This window comes from Sorex araneus, chromosome X, assembly GCF_027595985.1.
Source record: "Sorex araneus isolate mSorAra2 chromosome X, mSorAra2.pri, whole genome shotgun sequence".
Classification (NCBI taxonomy): domain Eukaryota; kingdom Metazoa; phylum Chordata; class Mammalia; order Eulipotyphla; family Soricidae; genus Sorex; species Sorex araneus.
Genome location: NC_073313.1, coordinates 303,278,013 through 303,304,590, shown reverse-complemented (window position 1 = coordinate 303,304,590; position 26,578 = coordinate 303,278,013). Strand labels below are relative to the sequence as shown.

The window sequence follows — 26,578 nt, the reverse complement described above, 5'->3', positions numbered from 1 at the left end:
CTAAAGGTATCTTCAAAGATGACACGCCACTGACCTAGCAAGTGGAAACAGAGATAAACAATGGGACTATCTTAAACTAAGAAGCTTCTGTACCTCAAGAGAAAGAGTGACCATAATACAAAGACAATCTGCAGAATAGGAAGGCATATTCACCCAATATCCTTCTGATAAGGGGTTAATATCAAGAATATACAAGGCATTTGTTGAACTCTACAAGAAGAAAACATTCAATCCCGTCAGAAAATGGGTAGATGAAATGAACAGAAACTTCCCCAAAGAAGACATCTGATTGGCTAAAAGGCACATCAAAAAATGCTCTTCATCACTAATCATCGGGGAGATGCAAATCAAAACAACAATGAGATATCATCTCACACCATAGAAACTGGCACATGTTCAAAAAAACAAAAGCAACTGGTGTTGGTGTGGATGTAGGGAGAAAGGGACTCTCCTTCACTGCTGGTGGGAATGCTGGCTTGTCCAGCTCTTTTGGAAAACAATATGAACGTTTCTCAAAAAACTAGAAATTGAGTTACCATTTGACCCAGCAACACCACTTCTGGGAATATACCCCAGAGATGCAAAAAAGTACAGTAGGAAAGACATCTGCACTTGTATATTTATTGTGTATTGTAAATATACAATAGCTAGAATCTGGAAAAGATCTGAGTGCTGGAGAACAGATGACTGGCTAACGAAACTTTGGTTCATCTACACAATGGAATACTATGCAGCTGTTAGAAAAGATGAAATCATGAAGTTTGCATATAATGGATGGACATGGAGAGTATCATGCTAAGTGAAATGAGTCAGAGAGGGAGAGAGGGACAGACATAGAATGACTTCATTCATTTATGGAATATAAAGTAACATAATGGGAAACTAACACCTAAGGATAGTATGATAAGGGTTAGGAGGATCACTCCACAGCTCTGAAGCCACTCTCATATGCTGGGGGAAAGGGCAGCTGGAATAGAGAAGGGACCACTAAGTAATGGTTGGAAGGCTTGCTTAGGATGGGAGATGAACGTGAAAGTAGACTATGGACCAAACATGATGGCTGCTTGGTACCTGTATTGCAAACCATAACACCCAGAGAGAGAGAGAGAGTAAGAGAGAATGTGCCGGCCACAGTGGCATGGGGTGGGAAGGGATAGGGGTGGAAGAAGGGATACTGGGAACATTGGTGGTAGAGAATGGGCACTGGGGAGGGATGGATACTTGATCATTGTATGACTCAAACGTAATCACGGAAGTTTATAAGTCTGATTCATTAAAAAATAAATAAAGATAAAAACAGCAGCAAAAAAAAGATGGACATGATCAAAGTAAAGACATTTGGGGGGCGGAGCAACAGCACAGCGGGTAGGGTGCTTGCCTTGAAAGCAGTAAGCTGGGTTCAAGCTCCTAGAATTCCATACGGTCCTCTGGCCATGCTAGGAGTGATTCCCGAGTTCAGAGCCAGGAGTAACCCTGAGCACTGCTAGGTATGGCCAAAAAAACAAACAACAGCAACAACAAAAACAGAGATGTTTCGTTCTTCAAAGGGTACATACAATCAAATGAAAAAAATTTGCATTTTCACATATTGGTTGAGACATATTCAGAATATAAAAGTAACTCCTAGAGCCCAATCATCATAAAATAAAAGTACTCCAATAAAAAATGGGTAAAGTATCTGAATAGTGAATTCTCCAAATAATATATAGAGTAGGCACATGAACTAATCAGTACACTCACTGTCATTTATTTCCACCAAGGAAATAAAAATCAATATCACAATCAGATACCACAATACCAGTAGAAATTGTTATAATGAAAGAGAAGATATAATGGTGAGAATATGGGGAAACAACCCTTGCATGCTGTTGATGGGAATGTAAAATTGTGCTGTTGCTTTGGAAAATTTTCTGCAGCTCTAGGAAGAAATAAACAGTTATTGATAAACCATAAGTGTTACTTCTAGATATATACAGATGAGAAAAAAAACATATGCGTCAACAAAACTGACACACAAATGTTCACAGCAGCACTACCCAACATAGCCTCAAAGTGGGTGCAACACAAATATATAACAATAAATGAATGAAAAAATAAAACACGCAATGGAATATTATCTGCCAATATAGAGAAATACTATGTTACAACACAGATTAATCTTAAAAACATTCTGCTCAGTAAAAAGCCAGCACAAAGTATGGTAAGTGAAAAGCACGCCACAAATATGTTGTTAGTCCATTTCTATAAAACATACAGAAAAGGCAAGTCAGTGGAAACTAAAATGAATTTAGTGGTTTCCTTGAGTTGGGATGTGAGAGGGAGAGCAATTTGGGGGAGGAATGGAGAATAATAATTAATGGGTAGTGAAGTTTCTTTGCTTTTTATTTTTTGCTTTTTGGGTCACACCCAGCAATGCACAGGGGTTACTCCTGGTTCTGCACTCAGGAATTATTCCTGGCAGTGCTCGGGGGACCATATGGGATGCTGGGAATCGAACCAAGGTTGGCTGTGTGCAAGGCAAACGCCCTACCTGCTGTGCTATTGCTCCAGTCCCCTTAAGTTTTTTTTTTTTGAATGATGGAAATATTCCAACATTGGGAGGATGGTTGATCAACTGTTAATAAAAACCATTGAATTGTGTACTTTAAAATGAAATTAAAATTCTATTTCAATTGAAGTAATTTTATGTTTCAATCAAAATTTTACATGGAAATGTAGGCACAACTTAATAAGGTTTCAAGCATGGGCTGGAGTGATAGCACAGCGGGTAGGGCATTTGCCTTGCATGCGGCCGACCCCAGTTCGATTCCCAGCATCCTATATGGTCCCCTGAGCAGGCCAGGGGTAATTCCTGAGTGCAGAGCCAGGAATAACCCCTGAGCATCACTGGGTGTGACCAAAAAAGCAAAAAAAAAAAAAAAAAGAAGAAGAAGGTTTCAAGCACTCATGTCTCTCTGAGCATTGCCTCGGTGGTCTCCAGTACCGCTGGAGCAGCCCCGGTGGGTCACTGCACCTGTGGCCCTGTGAGAGGCCTTAAGAACTAGAGCACTATTCCAAGCACTAAACTTTCAAAGTCATACTACTAAGGGCAGCACCACTAGGAATGACCACTGTATCTCTATTTTTTTTTCTTTTTGGGTCACACCCGGCGATGCACAGGGGTTACTCCTGCCTTTGCACTCAGGAATTCCCCTACGCGCTCAGGGGACCATATGGGATGCTGGGAATCGAACCCGGGTCGGCCGCGTGCAAGGCAAATGCCCTACCCGCTGTGCTATCACTCCAGCCCCCACTGTATCTCTATTAAAACAAACATTTCGAAGACAGTTTCATTAACAATGTGAGACTGGTGAGAAGTGTGTGGATAATCATAGCAAATAGCTAATCCATAAATTGTGTATAGATCAATCTAAATTTAAAAGGATGAGAACTTTCGTGCCTGCTTTCATAAAGGCTGAAGCACTACTGGTATGTTGGACAGAGAGAATCACAACACTTAGCATGTAAAATATGAGAAAAGACCTTAATAGACAGCAGAACTACTTTTTTGCAGAAACAAGTTTGTGGACGATGGGGTCCAATTATGATAGAAGATATGTGGTAGTGAAAAAAAGGCAGTTAAACAGGTTTAAATGATGAAAGGGTTGTTCATTAAATTAGATGTAAAGGGGTTGAGGTTGATGACATTAAGGGCTAGAATATTTCCTACAACTCAGACAGAATCCTTGCTATGATGGATGCCATGAAATTGACCATTTTAGGGTTTGGACTGTTAGGGGGCCACACCCTTTGAGTTTTTCTTTTGCACTGGTATCTATGTCAATACTATTTCTTTAATATTCTTTAATTTTAATGACATTTTAATAACTAACATTTTAATAATTATCTTTCACTATTGACCTTTAACAACGTTTTAAGAGACAAGGTTTAAATTATGATTTTTCAGATTACCAAATACAAAGTGAAGTTGGAGCATCTAACTTGAAAAGGACAACAGAAAGGGACCATAAGTCTTAGCATATGATTAGCTATGAGCCAGTTCATTCTTGGGGGCTAACTAGAAAACTTCTCATAAAGTTGAAGTGCAGTAGATTTAGTAACTATTTAAGTATAGCCACATACTCTTTAAAATTCCCTTCCCATGATTATGTATCCTCCAAGTAAATATTGAAACTTTTCCAGTGTCATAGAGCAGTACAGTGGTAAGACACATGTGTTGCATACAGCCAACCCCGATTTGATACCTGGCACTACATATGGTCCTCTGAGCTCAGGCAGGGAGTGATACCTAAGCACAGAGCAAGGAGAAATCTCTAAATATCACCAGCTATTCCCCAACAAGCGCCCCCCCACCACCAAATTTCCCCGTTATCTGAATGAAGCATCAGGATGTAATGATCTATGAAAACGAGTCACCAAATGATTGTGGATGCTAAGTTCACAGTGTCTCAAAGATAAGAGGAAGTAATAAGGGTTGGTGGTTAGCCCAATCTGCTCAAAATAATGCACTGTCTATAGCACTGTCATCCCATTGTTCATTGATTTGCTCGAGCGGGCACCAGTAATGTCTAGTCTTCATTGTGAGACTTATTGTTACTGCTTTTTGGGATATCGAATATGCCAAGGGTAGCTTGCCAGGCACTGCCATACAGCAGGATACTCTCAGTAGCTTGCCGGACACTCAGAGAGGGACGGAGGAATTGAGACTGTGTCGGCCACGTGCAAGGCAAACACCCTACACACTGTGCTATCGCTCCAGCCTGTCAAAATAATATACTTTTATAAAACTTTCTTGGACAACAACAAAGAGGATCATGCATCCAGCCCCTTTGCACCCTGGGTTGCTTCTAATAATGGAGACTATGCAACTCTCTTTTTTATGCTTTTGCATTTTGCATCCTTAACTAAAAGTGCAAAATAACCTTTAAGCTTCTAGTCTTATCAATGCTAAGACAAGAAGAAAGTTGTGACTTCTCATAAAAATATAAAACATTGAGCCTCCATGCCTGACCTCCACCATATCAACAGGCCCAGCTCCACCTTTTTTCTATTTCTTTTTTTTTTTTTTTGCTTTTTGGGTCACACCCAGCGATGCTCAGGGGTTACTCCTGGCTTTGCACTCAGGTTACTCCTGGCGGTGCTTGGGGGACCATATGGGATGCCGGGGATCGAACCCGGGTCGGCCGTGTGCAAGGCAAACGCCCTACCCGCTGTGCTATCGCTCCGGCCCCTCTATTTCTTTTTCTTAAAATTTTAAAAATATTTTTATTGAATCACCATGAGATACAGTTACAAACTTTCATGATAAGATTCAGTCATACAATGATTGTGTCCCTATCCCTCCACCAGTGCACATTTTCCACCACCAATGTTCTCAGTATCCCTCCTACCACCCTTACCCCATACCACCCCCTGCCTCTGTGGCAGGTACATTCCTTCTTAGTCTCTCTCTCTCCACTTTGGGGCATTATGGTTTGCAATACTAATATTAAGGGGTCATCCTGTTTGGTCCTAGGTCTACTTTCAGCATGTATCTCCCATTCCAAGCAATCCCTCCAACCATCATGTACTAGGCTGTCCCTTCTTCATCTCAACTGCCTTTTCCCCCAGCACGTGAGGCCAGCTTCCAAAACGTGGCCAGCTCCACCTTTGAAACTCACAGCCCCACACACAACCTCAAGACAGCTCTACTCACCAAATTTCATGCTCACAGTTAAACTTCATGTCACTGGGTGAGGATGGGCCAGGAAGGGCAAGAGTCATATCCAGCCTAATCCCTCTGAGACTCTCAGGGGGGCTAACTACAAAAGTTAACTCTCAGTACAGTAGGAGTACAGTGTACCCAACGGGGAAACATGTAGCAACCCACCTCACTCAGTGAGAGAATGCAGTGACACAGAAGGCTCAGCCAGCACCGACTAGCTGTGTAAATTCTTGGAGAATGATTTAAGTAATACCATTTTGAGGATAACTGACAAAATAGTGGCACAGAAAGTCAGCAGAGCACAAGTAAGTGTGAGAGGAGAAATGAAAAACTACCGCCAGAAATGACAACATGAAGAGTATGCTTGGTGGTACACAAAAACTCGACAGAAAGTCTGAGCAGCAGAACAATAGCAGCTGAGGAAAAGATCAAGGAGCTCCAAGGTGAGATGCAGGAAATCTCTAGAAGAACAACAGAAGGAAGGGGAAAGTCTGAAAACAAACTCGAATCCTTGCACCTGTGAGGTGTTATGTCCATGATCAGGTTTCTCCTTAGTCCCTCTAGCTACTTAAAAAAAAGTCAAAGCACGCCATAATTCATACTCATTATATTTAAAAAACTGCTTTCTATAATCTAGTCTTATACCCTTAAAAAAGAGATAAAAGATTCCAATTTAGAGGCGTTCCTTAGTGAGCCCTTGTAGCAAATCAAGCCTTCATTTTAGCAAGTAACTCATTAGAAAATAAATACGCACTGCATTAACTATGAACAAACGTTTTTGTAGAGTTTTTTTGCATCCATTGATTTTCTTGGAGCGGACATTCTTCTTCCATACGGTAAAAGCTTTCCATTTCCGGAAAAGTGAGAATATTGGAATCTTAATAAGCTCTCTATGATAGAGGTATTCTTGTTCCCATCGTTCAAGTTCATTATATTCAATGTCATAACTTAAAATATGTGTTACTGCTTGTTTGCTAATAGTATAGTAGTCATTTTTGTTGATGTTATCGTAGGTCACAACTCTATGAACAAATAAAAATCGAGAAATAGTGAGTAAAACAGTAATACAAAATTAAGCAATTTTTTTTGTTCTGCAGAGATAAAATGTTTCTGGAAAAATGTTAAATTTTTATTTTCTTTTTAGGTCACACCGGGCGATGCATGGGGGTTACTCCTGGCTCATGCACTCAGGAATTACTCCTGGCAGTGCTTGGGGTACATATGGGATGCTGGGAATCAAACTCGGGTTGGCCGTGTGTAAGGCAAACGCCCTACCCGCTGTGCTATTGCACTAGCCCCGATATTAAATTTTTTTAAATTTAACTATTTTCATTATTTTATAAATTGAGGTATCATGGTATCATTACTATAACATTAATATTACTGTTTTATGCTAACAATGCTATTGTGCCACATGCATCATCAGTGTCAATATCCCTCCACCATTATACCAAGGTCCCTTCTTCCCCAGCTCCCACTTGGCTACCTCAGTTCTTAGTTCAGTTCTTAGGTCGCTCTGGTGACCTCCAGTGTTTGTAAAATTTAACTACTTTTATATTAAATATAAAAGGGAAGAAAAGGGAAGCAGGAAATGGGAAATAGAAGAAAAAAAGAAACGGAAGAAAAAGAAATGAACTACTTTTAAACAACATGTAGAAATCTTATGGCTCTTAAAGATTTCAGAATCTTGCCAATCATGTCTGATAATTTTACTTCCATGATTTTTACAAAATCAAATCACTGATCACTGTATCACTGTCATCCCGTTGCTCATTGATTTCCTTGAGTGGACACCGGTAACGTCTCCATTCGTCCCTGTCGTGTTCAGGGTCAGGGGAATGAGGCCCATTATGGTTACTGTTTTTGGCATATTGAGTATGCCGAGGGTAGCTTACCAAGGCCAGCCTGGCAAGCCTGGCAAGGCAAATGAATTATAGATTTTTAAAACAGCATAACCCTTGATGTTATCTACTTGGAAAAAGGTCTTATTTACTAACTCTTAGAAATAATAATAATGAAAGCATTTTGTTACCAGTATGACTTAAATGAAATTAGAATCAAGACACAGATAAAGCTTTATGAAGATCCATTTTATCACATAACAAATATAATGTTTCTTTTTTTCTTTGCTTTTTGGGTCACACCCGGTAATGCACAGGGCTTACTCCTGGCTCTGCACTCAGGAATTACCCCTAGTGGTGCTCAGGGGACCCTATGGGATGCTGAGAATTGAACCCGAGTCGGCCACATGCAAGGCAAACGCCCTACCCGCTGTGCTATCACTCCAGCCCCCCAAAATAACATGTTTTGAAAAATTCTGGGGCTGAAGAGGGCAGAGGGAGTAAGTCACCTACTTTGCATGTGGGTGCACAGTTTCACAAACATTTCAGGTGTATCCCTGGAAACTGCCCCCTCCCCCATCTCCCCATCCATGTCCCATTCTCAGCATTATGGCGTGTGGCCCTGGTAACCCAAGAACTGCAGCACCATATCCTCAAGGCCCTCACAATGAACTGCAGACCATCTCAGGGAGGGACTTTCTAGACATCCTCAACACCATGTGAGTGCTTTTCTGGGGGCCAGGGTGACAGCTCAAATGAGCTGAAGTATGCATTTTGCATGCAGAAGCACGCCCAGCACTGCCAGATTTTGTGGCAAAATTAAAAAGACAAATAGATTGTTTTAAATGTACCTCTCTTTGAACTGTCATCAAAGAAATCCTTCAATTTATGCAGATGAAGAAACAGATGAAATAAAGGAGAAGAGCAAGATCCTCATCATATTCAAGTTGTGAGTCTTTTCCTTCTTTACGTGGCTCTCCATGGCAGAGGGCTAATGAACATACTCAAATCTCCTTCAAAGACTGAGTCAATCAGCATCAAAATCACCAGGACTGTTACTAAGAGTTTAGATTTCTGAGCACAATGCAGAATCAGAATCTTTAATTGTGGCCATCAGTGTTCTAGTTTAACCAGCTGCATAGGTGAATTTGATCACAATATTTGTGAATCACTAAACTTCATTTGAACACAAAGAACAAAAGCAGGATGGTGTCCAAGGTATGCTCCTTCTCCTACTTGCACTAGAACATGAACATACTGTGTTTTTAATGGGAGTCTTTCATGAGTTCCTCAAAGGGATGGAAAAGGATTTGTTTCACCTTTCACCTTTCATCGCTGGGCTTTGGGCTACTTTTCCTCTGCATTTAAAAATGTATAGAAGTTCTCTTTAATTTTGTAGTGTTTCTCTTCATAAAACTTTTTCTTGACCTGAATGCCCATTTTACCCAAAATTACCACTTATTCCTTGATTAAAATTTCTTTTAATAGTATAGGTTTGCTATATTCCTCATATCCATTCATCCTTCAAGTTTCTAAAAACCAACCTTGTTCCTCCCTACTCTAAGAAAATGTTACTCTCAAAGATGAGTACAGACTTCCCTCAGGCCCAATCCAGTTAGTAGTTAGAAGAGGCATCGGGGTCAAGAAAATATCTGCAGACATTGAGGGCTTTTGCAGAATTCTTTGCAATCCTATTCTTAGATTTTCTAGTCCTTTACTGAGGGTTTAATTCCCAAATTAATAGGCCTAGAATTTTCTGTGTCTTACTCCACATCCTCAGCCTTGGAGTGCTCATCTGCTCTACATTAATTTTGGTTGATCTCCAATTCCTTTGCTGATGCTTACCTATTCAGAATTGTTTGGCATTCAAAATTTGGCTACAAGAGCTGGGGATGTAACTCAGCAGTAGGGAACTTGCCTTATATGTTAGGACCTAAGATTGATCATCAGCACAGTACAAAAAAACAAAAAACAAAAAACAAAACTTCAGAATTCAGTTTTTATTTAATTGTCTTCTGGATACTTGCTTTGAATGTAAGTTCCATCATGCCCTTGCTTTTAGGAAATGATTTGGAAAATTAGGCTTTCTTTAACATGTGCTTTAGTCAATTTGAACTTTCCTCAAAAAGGGAAATTTGTAGTTCTATTGCTATGCTCTACTAGACCTATTTTGCTGATAAAGAAGAAGCCTTTATTATTCTTTAACTAAAGATCCTTATAAAGTAGGTAGCTTGGTGTAGCTGGGGTGGGGTGGGGTGGGGGCACCTGGCAATGAATTCTCAGGAAGCAATAATAGCATGATGGGATTTACAGAAGTGACTCTGTCACTAGCCCAAAATTAGCCAAAAAACATTGTGGGAAAACCCACTTTGTGGGTTTAATAAAACTAACTGGCGCCAGCACAGACCCAGAGAAGGCTGGACCCTCTCTGGAGAGAAGCTCCAGCAAGAACAGAGGTTGTGATAAGGATGTGAAGGCGGATACCCAAGGTTTCAAGCCCTTTTCTTTGACAACACCATAGCAATGGACTCTGATCTACACAGAAAAATCGCATTTAGGGCAGTTTGGCAGAAAACCTATAAAACCTACTCTACAAAGGCAAGTGGGATACTTCTCCATTCTGGGGACAATAGCCCACATCTGAGTACATATCCGAGGTGTGGACTCAGGTATCTTTTCTGGAGAAGCCTGTGCTCTCTCTTGAACATCTTAATTTCTCTCTTCTTCCGCATTATTTCTAAATAAACTTGTTTTACTTGACTATTCATTTCCTCCTGAAATTCCTTTCCATGAAGGAAGTTTACAGACATGAAAAAGCCTGGGCAAGATTTTGGACTGGCTTTTCTTTCCTGTAAAGAGTGACTTCATCCTGAGTTCCATAGCTCCCTGCAAAATTAGTTGGGACTCAGGTGCAGTTTGAAGAGTGCTCGTGGAGCTGGTGAGACAGGAGTCTGTTGCGTGCAGGTGGTCAGAGCATGTCCTCATCAGTCCTAAGCCTCCCTGGGTGACTGAGGTGGGTAGAGCAAAAAGGACACCCCCTTCTTGAGGCTGCTGCCTCTCTGCTCCCCACTTTACACAAGTCATCACCAGGACTTAGTTAACTCATCACATTTAACAATGTGGGGGGGCTGGAGAGATAGTACAGCTGGTAAAGCGCTTGACTTGCACATGGCTGGTCTGTGTTCAATTCCCAATGTGGTCCCTTGAGTGCTGCCAGCAGTGATTTCTGAGTGTTGAACCAGGAGTGATCCCTGACTCTGTACTCAGAAATCATTGCTAGGTGTAATCCCAAAACAAAAACAAAAAAATTAAAAAACCAATGTGGTAAAAATGTATAGTGTTTTGTTGTTTGTTGGTATAGCATTAATACCTGGTCAATCTATTTTTATTATAGAATATATCTCTGTTCTCAGCTGAAATGAAGTCTTTGGTCTATGGCTCCTATTAGTTTCTAAAAGAACGTATCATGAGAAAAGAGAAAATTTCATATATATAATTTTTAAAAATCAATTTATGAAAAGGAGTCAAATAACAGCGGGGGAAGAAATAAATGGTGTTTAGAAAATATTGAAACTATTGAAATATTTGAAAGAGCAATATTTAATAACTATTTTATGCCATTTCCTGTCTTTTTTGGGGACAACACCCAACTGTCCTAGGGTTTACTCTTATCTCTGCACTCAGGAATCACTCCTAGTGGGGTCTGGGGGACCATATGTGGTGCCAGGAATGGAATCTAGGCTGGCTTCATGCAAGGCAAAGCTGTACTTTCTGGATTATAGCTCTGGATCCATATATCATTTTCAAAAATCAATTCAAATGGATGAAAAACTTGAGTATAGGAGGTAACAAAACTAGAAGAAAGCGCAGACGGTAAGCCAGCTCCATGATATCAGCCTTGGTAATGAAATTTTGGATCTGATATCAAAAGCAAAGACAATAAAAGAGAAATGAACAGTGAAATGATATCAACCTTTTTAAAAGCCTCTGCACAGAGAAGGAAACCATAAAAATAGAAAAAGGCAAATGGGAGAGAATATTTGGAAATCATATCTATTAAGTTGCTTGTATAAAAATTATTTAAAAGACCATACAACTCAGTAACAACAACAAATTCAAACAATTCAGTAAAAAAAAAAACAAACAGGAAGGGGATCTGGAAAGACATTTTCTCAGAGATAACATCAAGCACGTGAAAAGGTGCTCAATATTCCTACCCATCAGGGAAATGTGAATCAAAATAGCAATGAAATTTTACCTCATACCCATTAGAATGGGTACAACCATAATGACAAACATAACAAGCACTGTTGAGGAAGTGAAGACAAGAACTCTTGTATACATCCGTTAGACATACAAATGTATTGAGCCAGTATGAAAAACTGTATGGAAGTTTCTCCAAAAAGAGTAACTGGCGATTCTCCTATTGACTAATCTTCTAAAGGGAACAAAACACTCATAGGAAAAGATAACTGTATGCCCATGTTCACTGCACCATTATTTACAATAGCAAAAACATAAATCCAGCCTATGTATTCATCAATGGATAAATGAATAAAGGTGTTGTATACAGTCAGATATCCCTCACATCCCTGTTAATGGCAGTGTGTGTAGATGATGGTGGTCCCAATAGGTTATACAATACAGCACAGGTGTGCGGCAGCTGTGTCATCCTAGTGTGTGTAATGATCTATTTTGATGTTGGCACAACTACTGAAATCATCTGACTTATTATTTCTCAAAACAAGTCCCCAGCATTAATAGATGGAATCTATACATACAATGAAATACTACTCTGCCATTAAAAAGGATAAGATCCTGCCACTTGCAACAATATAGACAGACCAAAGTAAAATAAGTTCAGAAAGAGACAAATAATGTATTATCTCACTGATATGTGGAAACTAAAAGCAAAACCAAAACCAAGCTCAAGACAGATAGCTAAGAGTACATATTAATGGTTGCCAGAGGAGAAAGAAAGTCAGTGAAGTAGGTGAAAGAAGTAAAAAGTTTTCAACTTCCAAATAGAAAATAAATGTCACAATATACAATATACAGCATGAAATATTTGCTTGCACATTTGGAAGTTGATAAGAGAATATGCTTCTGTGTCAATGTTTCAGTCAGCAGTGGAAAACAGATATGACAGTGGTCTCAGTAGGTTATACCCCATGGCCTTTATATGACGTATATGTGTATTCTAGCTCTGTGTCACGATACATATATATATATGAATATGAATATGGATTTTAAGTTGCCATCAAAAGAAAAAATCTTTTGTGATCATGTATGGTGATGTTTGTTAACTAGACTCACTGCGCTGATTGCTTTGCAATGTACACAAATATCCAATTACTACACCTGAAACTAAATATCACCAATTATCACATTAAAAATTTTAAGTTATGAATTTCTCAACTGAAAGATTCATTTGTCACCATAAAAATCAATTGCATTTGATTGTTTTTATCATTATGCCATTATGAATAGTTTTTCAACATTATTTGCAATTTTTATTTTAAAATTAATATCCCATTAAAAAAACTCACTTGAGGTTATATGGATCATATTCAATGGAAGACTTTGGCACAGCAGGGATCATATAAAGAAATCCAAGATGTTCATTTTCACGAATTATTTTAATAATTTCTAAAGGATTCTGAATGTTGGCTTTAACCACTTCTTCCTGGTCCTTGAAAATGTGTGTAGGATAAGATGAGGAAGGAGTCGCAAAGAGACCTCTTCTTCCAATACTGGTACGTGACACTTTAGGAGGCGTGGGGGCAAAAGCTTCAAAAGAGGCTCTCTGGAGTTAAAAGAAAAAAAACATCAAGTAAGTTTCAAAGAAAGTTAGAGACCCGAGGGAGTGGACAGCAGGTAAAGTGCTTGCCTTGAGTTCAGTTGATGTGGATTGGATTCATGGCACAAGCATGGTTTCCCCAAGCACTGCCAGGTATAGAGCTAGGAGTACAGTCAGGTGTGCTGCCTGTAGCCCCAGTACGCAGAGAGGACTAAATCCTATACTTCCCTGTGCTATCTCAGGGCTCAAAGGCATGCATGAAAGTGAAAAGTTTCTGTTTGTGAGCAGAGATCTTCTTCCATAGTCCTCCTTATGTGTGCATGTACACCCCTCTCACAAAACAACCCCAGAGTCAGCTTCCAGTGGCTTATCCTTTTCTTTAATTCAATATTTATTACATCAAAATACCACCCTCTCCCCCTCTGTCCTTCTCTCCCCGAGGTCCATCAGAGTCCGAGTTCTTCTCATCAACTGCTCTGCAGATCCCTGGCTGGGGCCTCTTCAAACCCTTACCTGTTCTTACAGCCATGACGCTTTCCAGTAAGTGAAATACTCAGCAGCCATAACGAAATTTATTATTATTTCTTTTGTGAATGTGAGGTTGGTAGCAGTGGTAAAAAATATTGCACCGCAGCCTTGGGGAGAAGCTTACCTATTATTCACGCATAGTTCCCTGTGCTTAGCCAGAGCTGCTTGCAGTGCATGTGCATGACCTGGGTTTCCCAACGAAGTGCAGCCTCTGGGGGCCAGGGAGATAGTTCAGAGAACTGAAGCATGGCCTTGGATAGAGGAGCCCTGGGTTAGATCCTTGGCACCGCTAGAAGTGTAGGCACACCTGAACACTGCTAGTGTGGCCCACAAACAAACAAACAAACAAACCCAAAGTAAAAAACAAACAGCTTCTGGGTTAGTCATTTGGGGGTGACACTTGAGATTCTATATTTCTAACCTGCTCCCAGGAGATACAGAGGCTGCTTGTGTCATGGGCCACTCTTGGAACTTTAGGACCAAGTACTCATCATGTTCACACTTTAGCTTTTTTGTTTTTGCTTTTGTTTTTTGGCTCTTTTGGATCACACCAAGTGATGCTCAGGGGTTACTCCTGGCTCTGCACTCAGGAATGGGATGCTGGGGATTGAAACCAGGTTGGCTGTGTGCAAGACAAACGCCCTCTCCACGGTGATATTGCTCCGGCCTCCACACTCTTTAGCTTTGTTCTACTCCCCCAGAAGCCCCGAGCCTTCAGCACCTCCAGATACCACGTACTTTGTTCCTCCTCAACAAACTCAGGGCAGGATCTCTCACAGTGCAGTGGATAACTGTGTTTGAGGAAATTTGACACACCTACAGTTATCACCCTTTCTCTCTCTCTGAGTAGTTAAAGGGGTCACTGTCACTGTCACTGTCATCTCGTTGCTCATCGATTTGTTCGAGCGGGCACCAGTAACATCTCTCATTGTGAGAATTATTGTTACTGTTTTTGGCATATTGAATACGCCACGGGTAGCTTGCCAGGCTCTGCCATGCGGGCGCGATACTCTTGGTAGCTTGCCAGGCTCTCTGAGAGGGACGGAGGAATCAAACACAGGTTGGTCACGTGAAAGGCAAACGCCCTACTACTGTGCTATCATTGGCATTAAAAAGAATAAACATTGCAGATCTACTTTGTTGAATAACTGATGGGAATGGATAAATTACAACTTTAAAATTGCCCATTAGCAGCTGTCATTTTTAAAAATAAGAAATGGATAACTATAGCTTGGTGAAACAGCTTACCACAGCTCAGTGGAAGAGCCCCCAGAAGCTTTGTACTCACCAGGGACTTCATTCTGTCTCTGACTAAATATACTTCGCAGAAGTTAGAGAATTCTAGAATGTTCAGTTTGAGGTCCTTTCCAACTTGGAGAAAATAACTATAATTCAAAGGGCCTTATGTGCTCCTTCCATTTAGAGGCCAGGGAGAGAAGCAACAGCGGTGTTTGACATAAAATAAGAGACCAAACCAGAAACCCCAAACTGAGGAAACAGACATTATTACTGTGTCCCATTGTTTCAGTAAGTATCGTAATTTTCATGTAAGACTAAAGCATTAAAACTTAACTGAATATGCATTCTTTAGATTTAGCACTTCTAAAAAGTTTTATTTCATTCTCAGTAAGATTTCTTCAACAATAGACCTACATGTATTCATCTGAGTAATTCTTTGTATTTAAGTTCAAAATTGGGCTGGAGAGATAGCACAGCTGAAATGGCGTTTGCCTTGCATGTGACTGGCCCGGGTTTGATTCCTCTGCCCCTCTCCGAGAGCCTGGCAAGCTACCGAGAGTATCCTGCCTGCTCGGCAGAGCCTGGCAAGCTACCCATGCATGTTCGATATGCCATAAACAGTAATAACAAGGCTTACAATGGAGACGTTACTGGTGCCCGCTCGAGCAAATTGATGAACAACGGGATGACAGTGATATAGTGAAGTTCAATGGCAAAATATGATCCCACTCAAGCACTCACATAAGTCCAAATTTGAGTTAAAAAGTAAATAAATAAATAAATAAATAAATAAATAAATAAATAAATAAATAAAAGTCACACCCACCCTCCGGGACCCTTTGTACCCAGGACTGTGCTCTCTAGGTTCCCCGAGGGCCGGGAAGGACTCAGCTGTCTCAGCCCTGCCAAGGCCTCCAGGCCTCTCAGCCATAAGGCCAGTGGGAACAAACAGCCCGTAAAAGTCAGGATGACTTCTGAAAACGGTCAGATTTGAAAACGCTCCAGGATAGAGCCGATGCTCAGCTTTTCATTTCTAGCCCAATCCCAGAAAGATACCCAGCCCTGAAATGTTTAACAATAGTCAAAGGAGCCTCTCAATAAAAAGGTCAGAGAAATATGGTTACAATAGTATTTTTATTGTGGGAAATGCTCTCCACATTTTCTCTTCTGTTCCTTTCTTTAATTACTGTAAGGGTTCATATAAAGTCATTTCCGCCCCTAAAATCCATTTATTTCTTGGTAGGCAGCATCTCCAATACTACAACTTGTGCTGGTTACAAAAGTTGCCTTTCCAAATCATTTAGTCTGTAATTTACAGGTCTTCACCAACATCACTTGGGGAAATGATGAAAACATTATAAAAGCAATAACCTTCAAAACGTTATGTGTATGTATGCTTTGTCTTGTAGATTCACCCACGTCCTGACCTGAGATATGTACTCTAGGCTTTTCCTCCAGTGCATATGCCTGTGTTCTCTCTCATAAAGAACTCTCTCACTAATTTCTTTTCTCCCCTTTCATATCTCTCTGAATAAGACAACTTTAATTCACTACTCATCTCTTCCTAAAATTCTTTTTCTGTGAGTTGTGGTGACATTCCTGGAAAACCTGGGCAGAGGTTGGGACTCCCTTCCCCACAAAGAGCAATTCCTCGCACCAGCTTATGAACAGCTCCCCGCCAAAAGGCAGAGGTGGAGACAGTTGGTGAGCTATATAGATCAAGTGGGACTTCAGGCATGGCCTGACACCTGCCTATGGACTAGTGGGACACTAGCATCCATGCTGTGTAGATACTCATGGCAGATTTGAATGGTTCCAAATTTCCCAGGTGGCCACGGCAGGTCGAGCAGGTTAAGTGGAAGCACTCTGTTTTCAAGGCTGCCTCCCTTACTGCCCATTTCACATAAGTTATCTGCAATATTAAGCGAAGTAGCAAGTCAGATGACTTACAACATGAGTCACCTGGGGATCCCACTTCTTTTGGTGGAGGACACTTCTCCCATCTGCAACATAACTGATGAGCCATTCAGGAGAAAGGTGAAGAAATGCAGGAGAAAAATCTCCATAAGAAGGAAGGAAATCTATCCTGCGGGCATACTTTCTTGGGAAATGTCTCTTGTGGCTTGGTTAAAACAAAAATTTATTTATCTCGGAGAGCCGGCAAACTACCAAGAGTATCTTGCCCACACAGCAGAGCCTGGCAAGCTCCCTGTGGTGTATTCAATATGCCAAAAACAGTAACAAGTCTCACAATGGAGATTTACTGGTGCCCGCTCGAGCAAATCGATGAGCAACGGGATGACGTGACAATGACAGTGACAGATTTATTTATTTATTTATTTATTTATTTATTGAGGAGAGCCTAGCAAGCTCCCCGTGGTGTGTTCATATGCCAAATACAGTAAAAATGATGGGTCTCATTCCCCTGACCCTGAAGAGCCTCTAATGTGGCACCATTGGGAAGGACAAGTAGAGAGAGGCTGCTAAAAATCTCAGGCTAATGGAGACATTACTGGGTCCACTCGAGCAAATCGATGATCAACGGGATGACAGTGACAGTGACAGTGATTTATTTATTGGTCACACGTGGCTGTGCTCCGGGCTCACTCCTGCAGGTTTTGCTGACCACATGCGGTGCCAGGAATCCAGCCAAGAGTTGACTGCTTACTCTCCATACTATCTCTCCAGCTCCGGAATGTAAATTTCAAATGATGGGAAATTTTGCTCACTGTCACCTTGGTTCAGGAGAAGGAATTTGGGATCTTTAAGTGGAACTGAAGTGTTCATGAAATTTAACAGAGAAAATTAGTCCTAGGCAAATAAATGCAGATAGCAGAATCTGGTGAGAAGAAACAGCATCTGAGGAGAGCAGCTCACCCAGAGATGAGGTCTTCCTCATGCAAAGTCATTAACATGTGCTTTGCAGTACAGATGTGTCAAAATGAAAAGTTACAGGAAATCAATGTTTTTTAAATGAACTAAACAGTAAAAATTTGCTGTGTAGACTATATGTTTTACCTCACAACCTTAAGTAGAGTTTATAATACTATAAACTATAAAAATACTATAAACAATACTCAAAGAATAGAGTATTATTTTTGACCCAGGACCCACTGCATAAGGGTAGATGGCATTTTATGTTGTGAATAAAGTACCTACTTTTTTATTTTGATACCTTTAGTATGTTTTTTAATACTTCATGATAATAATTTTTCTTTCTATAGTAGACGCTGTCCCTAAAACATATAGGAAATCTCAAAAGCCACCTATGGGACTCCAAAGTGCTTTTCCAGGAAAACAGAATCCAAAGGGATGGGTATGAACAAGAGCAGGTTCAAGTGACAAGAATTGTCATTGCTGGCTCTCTGAAAACCTCTGGGAAACCCTAAAAGACAGATAAGCTGAGGAAAAACTGAGAATGTCCCTGCTATGAAAAACAAGGATTGCTCAGATCTGTGACCATTGCTTGTGCCCTGCTCTTAACGTCAAGAGAGCATTCCTGGGAATCCTGATCTCTCTCAACCCCAAAGAAGAATGAGATGAACATGTCAGACCTCATGCCTGTGAAGAGAGTCAGGCCAGAGAGTACAAGGGATCACTTGCCTTGCATGCATGCTACCCAGGTTCCATCCCCAGCACTGCCTTGTGGTCCCCTAAGCACTACCAGGAGTGATCCCTAAGAATGGAACAAGGAGGAAGTTCTGAGTACCCCTGGGTATGGCCCAAATAAAAAAGAAAGTCTCCACATTGATCAAACATGGGTAACCCTTTTGTGCAGTTAGAAAATTAATTTCTTGGTTAACACAAGTAATATTCTGTCTTAAGCAAATCTCCAGAACCTCTCAGGAAATAATTGGGCACTCCAAATAAGAACAGTCACTAGTTTTACTGTGTTTATGCAAAAAAAAAAAATGATCCAAGTTTATTAAAAGCAAACAAATGTAAATGAGAAAGGAAGCTGGAGTATAAACCATGCTCCAGTATCATGACCCCCCCCTTTTTTAATGGAAATCAGATTCTAGCCTTACAAAGGCAATGAAACAGGTATATTCTGGAAGGCCAGGTTTAAAAATGCGTCTTTGGAGAATCCAGATGAAACTTGGTTTACTGATTGTAGCAGCCTAGTTTTTGTTTATTCTTTGGCTTCATTCCTTGCCATTATTCTGACTGTGACAGTGGAAACTAGGGCCTTGCCAAGGGGAGCTTCAGCTCAAAGGACAGTAAGCCCTCTCACCTGGCCTGCCAATTGCCTGAAGGACTTAAACATCTTCTGTAGATTCTAAATATGCTTCCTTAGTTAGAACTTCCTTAGAACTTAATATAGTTCCATATATTCTACATTTATATATGGATATCTAGAAATAATGAAGATTCCTAATAGCTAAAATAACCCATAAATACATTGAAAAGAGAATCTAATACTGGAAAAAATAGTTATGTACTGAGGGGGATGGGGAAATGTGCATCAAAAAGGGTAAGACTGAGATAATTAAGGAAAATAGCCAAGGAGACCGGAGTAGTAGTATAGCAGGTAGGATGTTTGCTTTGCACATGACTGACTTGGGTTCAATCCCTGTCACCGGGTCACCCGCTCTTGCTGTTACGTGAGAGTAACCAAGTCCTAAGTTCTGCCAGGAGTGACCACTGAGTGCAGAGCTAGGAGTAAACCCTGAGCACTCTGGGTGTGGTCCATCCCCCATCCTCCCAAAATAAAACAAGCAAGCAGATGCCATAGCTAGAAAGACCGCCCTTAATTCCTGTTCAGTGATGGGACTTAGACCCTTTCAAGAGAGTATTTTTTAAATTAATTATTGGTTTTTGTCAACACTTTTACTAGGTGGACAAAAGCATTCCTTACCTGTACTGAGAAAGCCAAAACAGTCTTTAAAATATTATTGAAGGAATTAAATAACCCATAAATTTGGCTTACCCAGGTCACTACAGAGTGACAACAGAATTTTTTCACTGCTAAAGTCACCTAGGATTTACTCTCTGCTTTAAAAGTTATTTATCTGCTCCACACAGTCTGGCACCCTCAATCATCAGTACAGGTGCTAAAATTCAATCGCATCCTAAAAAAAAAGAGTATTAGGGAGATTATGTTAGAAAATTGAGTCATGTTTCTCATTCTTGCCTGTAACCCTTTCTCAGGTATGGAATAGATCATAAGGAAAAATTCCAACTTTCTCCCTTTGAGCTATTGTTTGTAGGCCATTTTAACAAGTTTCATTTTATTTGTTTTTTGTTTGTTTGTTTGTTTGGCCACACTCAGCAGTGCTCAGGGCTTACTCCTGGCTCTGCACTCAGGAATTACTCCTGGTGGGGTTTGAGAGACCATGTGGGGTTCCGGGAACCTGTGTGTAAGGCAAGCATCTTACCCCCTGTACTATCTCTGGGGCTTCAACAACAGATTTCTTACTGAGATTTTGAGTGTCTTGAACTACTGAGTATGCTATTCATCAAGAATAGGTGCAGCAGGAAATTCAAGAATATGGAAATGCTATTTGTCCCACTGAAATAGAGAATCACCTCCAACCAAAATTTCACCCTGGCAACTGGGTCTTAATAAAAACCTAGAAAAATGGAACCTCTTCAGATTAACTACTGCAGGTAGGGACCTTATCAAATTCCCTTTAGTATTCCTGCTGCTATAAAATTTACTTAAATTTCTCACCTTTCCAGGAAAAAAAAAAACCCAGCTTTTTTCTGCCTCAATGTGTAGACTCTGATAGCTGAATCAACTGGACCTACTCCTGTGAACCCATTGATAATTTACAACTTCTTTTAAAAAAGCTAGGAGTTACTCTTCTCTTCTAAAAATAAATAGCATGTCTTTTTTTTTTATAAGAGTGTGTCTTTTTACAGAAAACCAGCAAAAACAGAAGCTAACCCTTTGTTTTATAGCCAACTCATCATTATTCAAAATAAAGGAACCAATACTTATGCTGTGGCCATTGTTTTCTTAATTTCTTAAATACTGTGTCTTCTCTGGATCAGGAAAAGCCCTTATTTGCCCCTTTGGGCCTTAATTTTATATATTACTGTCACTGTCATCCCGTTGCTCATCGATTTGCTCGAACGGGCACCAGTAACGTCTCCGTTGTGAGACTTCTTGTTACTGTTTTTGGCATATCGAATATGCCACGGGTAGCTCGCCAGGCTCTGCCATGCGGGCAGGATACTCTCAGTAGCTTGCCGGAGAGTCCCTCTGAGAAGGATGGAGGAATTGAATCCAGGTTGGATGTGTGCAAGGCAAACGCCCTACCTGCTATGATATTGCTCCAGCCAATTTTATATATATATATATATATATATATATATATATATATATGTATATGTATGTATGTGGTGCAGGTGTTTGACCTGGCACAGACCCTCCACGATAGGGTCCTACTCTTCCAGCTGCTCAACAACCTCTGGGTTTACTCCATCAACCTCAAGGAGCACCTGGGCTGCAGATGTCCCAGGTGCTGCCCAGAGATGCAGGCAGGTGCATGCTCGTCAGTATGCAGATTGTTACAACATGCCAGTCGACCAAAACATTACATTCGGTAGACTGGGAACACCTATAAAAGCAATTAGAGGCCACCCCAAAAGCCTCTCAGAGAGCCCGGCAAGTTACTGAGAGTATCCTGCCTGCATGGCAGAGCCTGGCAAGCTACCCGTGGCGTACTTGATATGTCAAAAACAGTAACGACAACGGTCCTCATTCCCCTTATCCTGAAGGAGCCCCCAATAGGCCATCGGGGTACACTAGCACGTGACAGGGATGGATAGAGATGTTACTGGAGTGCACTTGAGCAAATCTATGAACAATAGGATGACAGTGATATGTGATAGTGATATATATATACACATATATACACACATATGTATGTATGTGTGTATATATGTATGCATCATTTTATACATATATAATTGTTTTCAAGTCTATCACATTTTTATAGCTCTGAAACCCAATAAACCAGTGCCTAGACCCCATTCATAGTAAGTAGCATAAGGTTTTACTCCCCTATATAGGCAGGTCTATGCCCTTTGCCAGCAGGAAGAAGTTAAAGAAGATGGGCTTCACCTATGTACCCCTTTTAAAAGACTTAACGGTGTGAAATCTCTATGGGGCAATGTTGAAGGCAGATAGATAAGGGACCTCCCATTGTAAAGAGCTTTTCAGCAAGTTGTCTAGTCACTAGCCCTAAAGTGGTCCAAAGTAAGAAAAATCAAATTACTTCAAGATGCATCTCTTTGGAGATGGAAAATAAGATAGAGAATAACGCACTACCCACAGAAGGGAGAATAGGCATTACCCACTACTTTCACAAAAGGAGAAGCTTAGAGAGAATCCAAAGAATATGATAAAGAATCATACAAGAATATGCAAAAGATTATCAAGAATCTAAGGCATTTCCTCTTGACACTGCCCTAGCAGAAGACTCTTTTATCAGACCTACTATATTATTTTGTAGTAGGGAAACCTGGGCAGAGCCCTACCGTGAAATCAGCTTTGTAAAGGCCTGAGGAGCCCTTTATGCTCTTTGGAGATTCACCCACAACTCGACCTGAAATGTGTTCTCTAGGTTTTTTCCTGGAGAAGCCTGTGCACCTGTCTGTCTGTCCCTCTGTCTGTCTCTCTTGTCATTTCTCCTCTCAAATTCCTTTAAATAAATTTCCAAAATAAAACTCTTCTAGCACAGTGGGTAGGGCATTTGGCTTGCATGCAGCTGACCTGGGTTCGATTCCTCCATCCCTCTTGGAGAACCTGGCAAGCTACCAAGAGTATCCCGCCCACTCGGCAGAGCCTGGCAAGGTACCCGTGGTGTATTCAATATGCCAAAAACAGTAACAATGAGTCTCACAATGGAGATGTTTTTGGTGCCCGCTGGAGGAAATTGATGAACAACAGGACGACAGTGCTACAGTGCAGTGCTACTTCAACACAAAAACAAAACAGCAACCATTATGTAGCTTCACTTAGCATGCAGGGGAGAATCAGAAGATGGTAGAGCTTAAAGTTTTCTGCACAATTTTCCTCAACTGCCGAAATTTCCTTAATAGATAGAACTAAAAGTTGTTATATTCACCAAATTATATAAATTGATAGGAAAGGAGAGTGGGGGAAATGTGCTATTTTTCCTAATAAAAAATTGTTAGCCATGCTACATTAAATTTACAGGAGAAAAAACTTTAATATTATACCTGTTTCTTTTTTTTTACAGTACTTTGCTGAAGAAATTGAACAACTGATTTGGCAGTCTGGTTATCCTCCTTGGTTTCTGGAGCCAAGATTCCATCAGTAATTAATCGACGTCGGTTCTCGCTATATATATACTCAGGTTTCTTATGGTCCTGGTAGACTTTTAGAGCTGGCTTTGGGAAATAAAAGAGAGATATTAATTTTTTTCAATAGGCGCATGAGCTTGTCTTATTCTTCACTGTCTACTGGACTCCATTCCTGTTGGAAATTCATCACATACCTTATTCTTTACCTTATAATATACCCATCAAAATCATTTAAACAGTTACAACCATTGTTTGTTCATGACCTATTGTTTAAGACTTTCCTACTTGTTTTCTATTAATTCTTCACTTTAGTCAACACTTTGGAGAGCAAAATTATAACAGAAAGTTCTCAAAGGCATAAAAATATGTTTACTGTTTGTTATTATAAACCGCCATTCACTACAGCACTACCGAGAGAGGAACATGAAGTCCTCCTACCATATCAAAAAATTATTAATTGCTTCCCAAGTCTAAAACTGATTGAAAATGGTTTTTTTAGTGGTGATATTAGGGGCTGGAGCCATAGCACAGCGGGGAGGGCATTTGTCTTGCACGCAGCCAATCCAGATTCGATTCCCAGCATCCCATATAGTCCGCCTGTGCACCGCCAGGAGTAATTCCTGAGTGCATGAGCCAGGAGTAACCCCTGTGCATCACCGGGTGTGACCCAAAAAGCAAAAATAAATGAATTAATGAATGAATAAATAAATAAATAAATAAATAAATGGTGAAATTAACTTCAAATTCGGGAAATAAAAATATGTTGTTCAAGGCCACAGAGATAGTGCAAAGGGCTGGCACACATACCTTGCATGTGCTAGACCCCAAGTTTCAGACCTCAGCATGAACACTACATAGCACCCAGTGTGACCGCAAAGGCTCCTATCTAGATGCTGACCTCACGTACTGAATTATCACACCTGCAGAGTCAGGTCAAGTTATTTAGAAGTGGCACCAAATGCCTATGAGTTTTTAGAAGGCAAAAAATATTTAAGATTTGGGGCCAGAAGGACAGAATAGAGATTAGGTGATTGCCTTCCATGCAGTTGACTTCAGTTCAATCTCCAGCACCATATGTGATCTTCTGAGCTACACCAGGAATGATCTGAGAGCAAAGATCCCAGAGTAATTCCTGAGCAACACAAGGTATGGCCCAAAATCTAAAAATTATATATCTTTCAACATAATTAAAGCAAATAATTTACAAAAACGATTTAAATTTTACTGAGCTTAGAGTGATAGCTAATATTTTATGTACTGGACTGAGAAAGCAAGCTGAGAGTAAGTATAGAAAACAACGCAGTTTTGGAAAAAAATGCCTCTGGAGCCACACACTAATAAAAGGATAAGATTACCTGGCACTACCTATTTGGGGGTAGGGTATATATCTCAACAATGAACATTGTGGAAATGGACGACAGGCCAAAATCATAAGCTAAAAGGGGAGAAAACCTTTTACACAATGAAGGACATTATGAATAAAATGAAAAAGCTACCAAACAGAGAGGATACTATATTTGGAAATAGCATTATCTGATAAATGGTTAATATTTAAAATATACAAAGAATCCAGATAACTCAATAGCCAAAAAATAAACATTCCAGCTGGAGAAAATGGCCAAAGGATCTGTATACATGTATCTTTCCAAAACCGTATGGATGGTCAACAGGCACAGGAAAATATGCTTATCATTATTACTATTAATAAAATGTGAATCAAAACCACAATGAGCTATGACTTGAGCTACTAGAATGGCTAACACCAAAACTGGTTTGGTTGAGGAATTAGAGAAAATAGGTCCCTTATACATTATTAGAAGCATAAGCATTTATGAGAGCATGAACAGGAATGTAAATTGGTATATTCACTTTGGAAAAAACTAGAGGTTCTGTAAAACTTAAAACTAGAACTACTGGGGGCTGAAGTACAGCAGGTAGGGCATTTGCCTTGCACGCGACCGACCCAAGTCTGATTCCCAGCATCCTATATGGTCCCCTGAACACCACCAGGGGGAATAACCCCTGTGCATCGCCAGGTGTAACCCAAAAGGCAAAACAACAACAACTACAAAAACACAAAAACTAGAACTGCTATATGAGATGGAAATTTGAAGAATGAAGAAAATAAAATGAAGAAAATAAAAACACTAATTTGAAAAGCTACCTGCAACTGCATGCTCACCAAATCGTTATTTAAAATAGCCAATATAGAAAACAAAAATAAATAAATAAATAAAATAGCCAAGATATAGAAACAGCTTAAGTGTTTTGAGGCAGGGGGAGGATGGGAAAGGGGGGGGTGCATACCCGGGATACTGGTGGTGGGGAATGTGCACTGGTGGAAGGATGGGTGTTTGATCATTGTGAGATTGTAACCCAAACATGAAAGCTTGTAACTATCTCATGGTGATTCAATAAAATTTAAAAAATTTTAAAAAGAAAGAAATGAAAACAACTTATAATCTCACTGTTAGATCTATAAACATACAAATAAAAATCAAGCTCAGAAAGAAAACGATAAATAATTTCCAAAGGTGTAAACTTGAGGGGGACAAAACAGTTTGAGAGTACTTAATATCATTACTATTAGGAAAAAAACAGGGATCAAAAGGGACAAACTTCAAGTTATAAAATAAATGTAAAGGATTATAACTGCCTCACGACCCTCACACTTCCATTTACTATGGCGGTCCCACAGACTTAGGAGTAGGTCTCGTTGCCACCAAAGAACTTGTGTTATTAATTCTTCACTCCTAACTTTGTCCACATATCCACAGAAAAGCCTTCTGTGAGAGAGTGGTGGTAGTCAGAAATCAGAGCCTTAAATCATAGCCAGAGCCATGATGGCACTGAAAGTAGCCCCATAATCTTCATCAGGACTCAAAATCACAAACTAGAAAATGCCAAACATTGTTGGGAGAGGATCTATACAAAAGGAAAGCAACAATACTCAGTCTGGTACCCTAAAGAGGGAAGAAAATAGCATGGAAGCCTCTACCAGTACCAAACAGCTCTATCACCTCTCAGATAATGACTTCAGAGATGCCATGTTGAGAATGCTTAATGTTTAAAGAAACAATAGTGCTGGTAGTTAATTTGGCACAAGCATTTATGAGACCATAAATGAGAAAACTACAATTAGAAGTATGTATGGTGGGTTAAATTTAAAACTCAATGGAAGATCTCAAG

At 40.1% G+C, this 26,578-nt stretch overlaps 1 protein-coding gene across 1 annotated transcript in view; it reads right to left on the bottom strand.

Moving 5' to 3' along the window:
* DNAH6 (dynein axonemal heavy chain 6) overlaps positions 1-26,578 on the bottom strand; it is a 210,701-nt gene that overhangs the window by 178,254 nt on the left and 5,869 nt on the right. Inside the window, exons 2-5 of the mRNA XM_055122229.1 lie at positions 23,306-23,476; positions 22,705-22,712; positions 13,095-13,349; positions 6,459-6,726 (exon numbers count right to left, since the gene is read on the bottom strand). Of these exons, the coding sequence (XP_054978204.1) occupies positions 6,459-6,726; positions 13,095-13,349; positions 22,705-22,712; positions 23,306-23,476 (702 nt within the window). The remainder of the gene's footprint in view (positions 1-6,458; positions 6,727-13,094; positions 13,350-22,704; positions 22,713-23,305; positions 23,477-26,578) is intronic.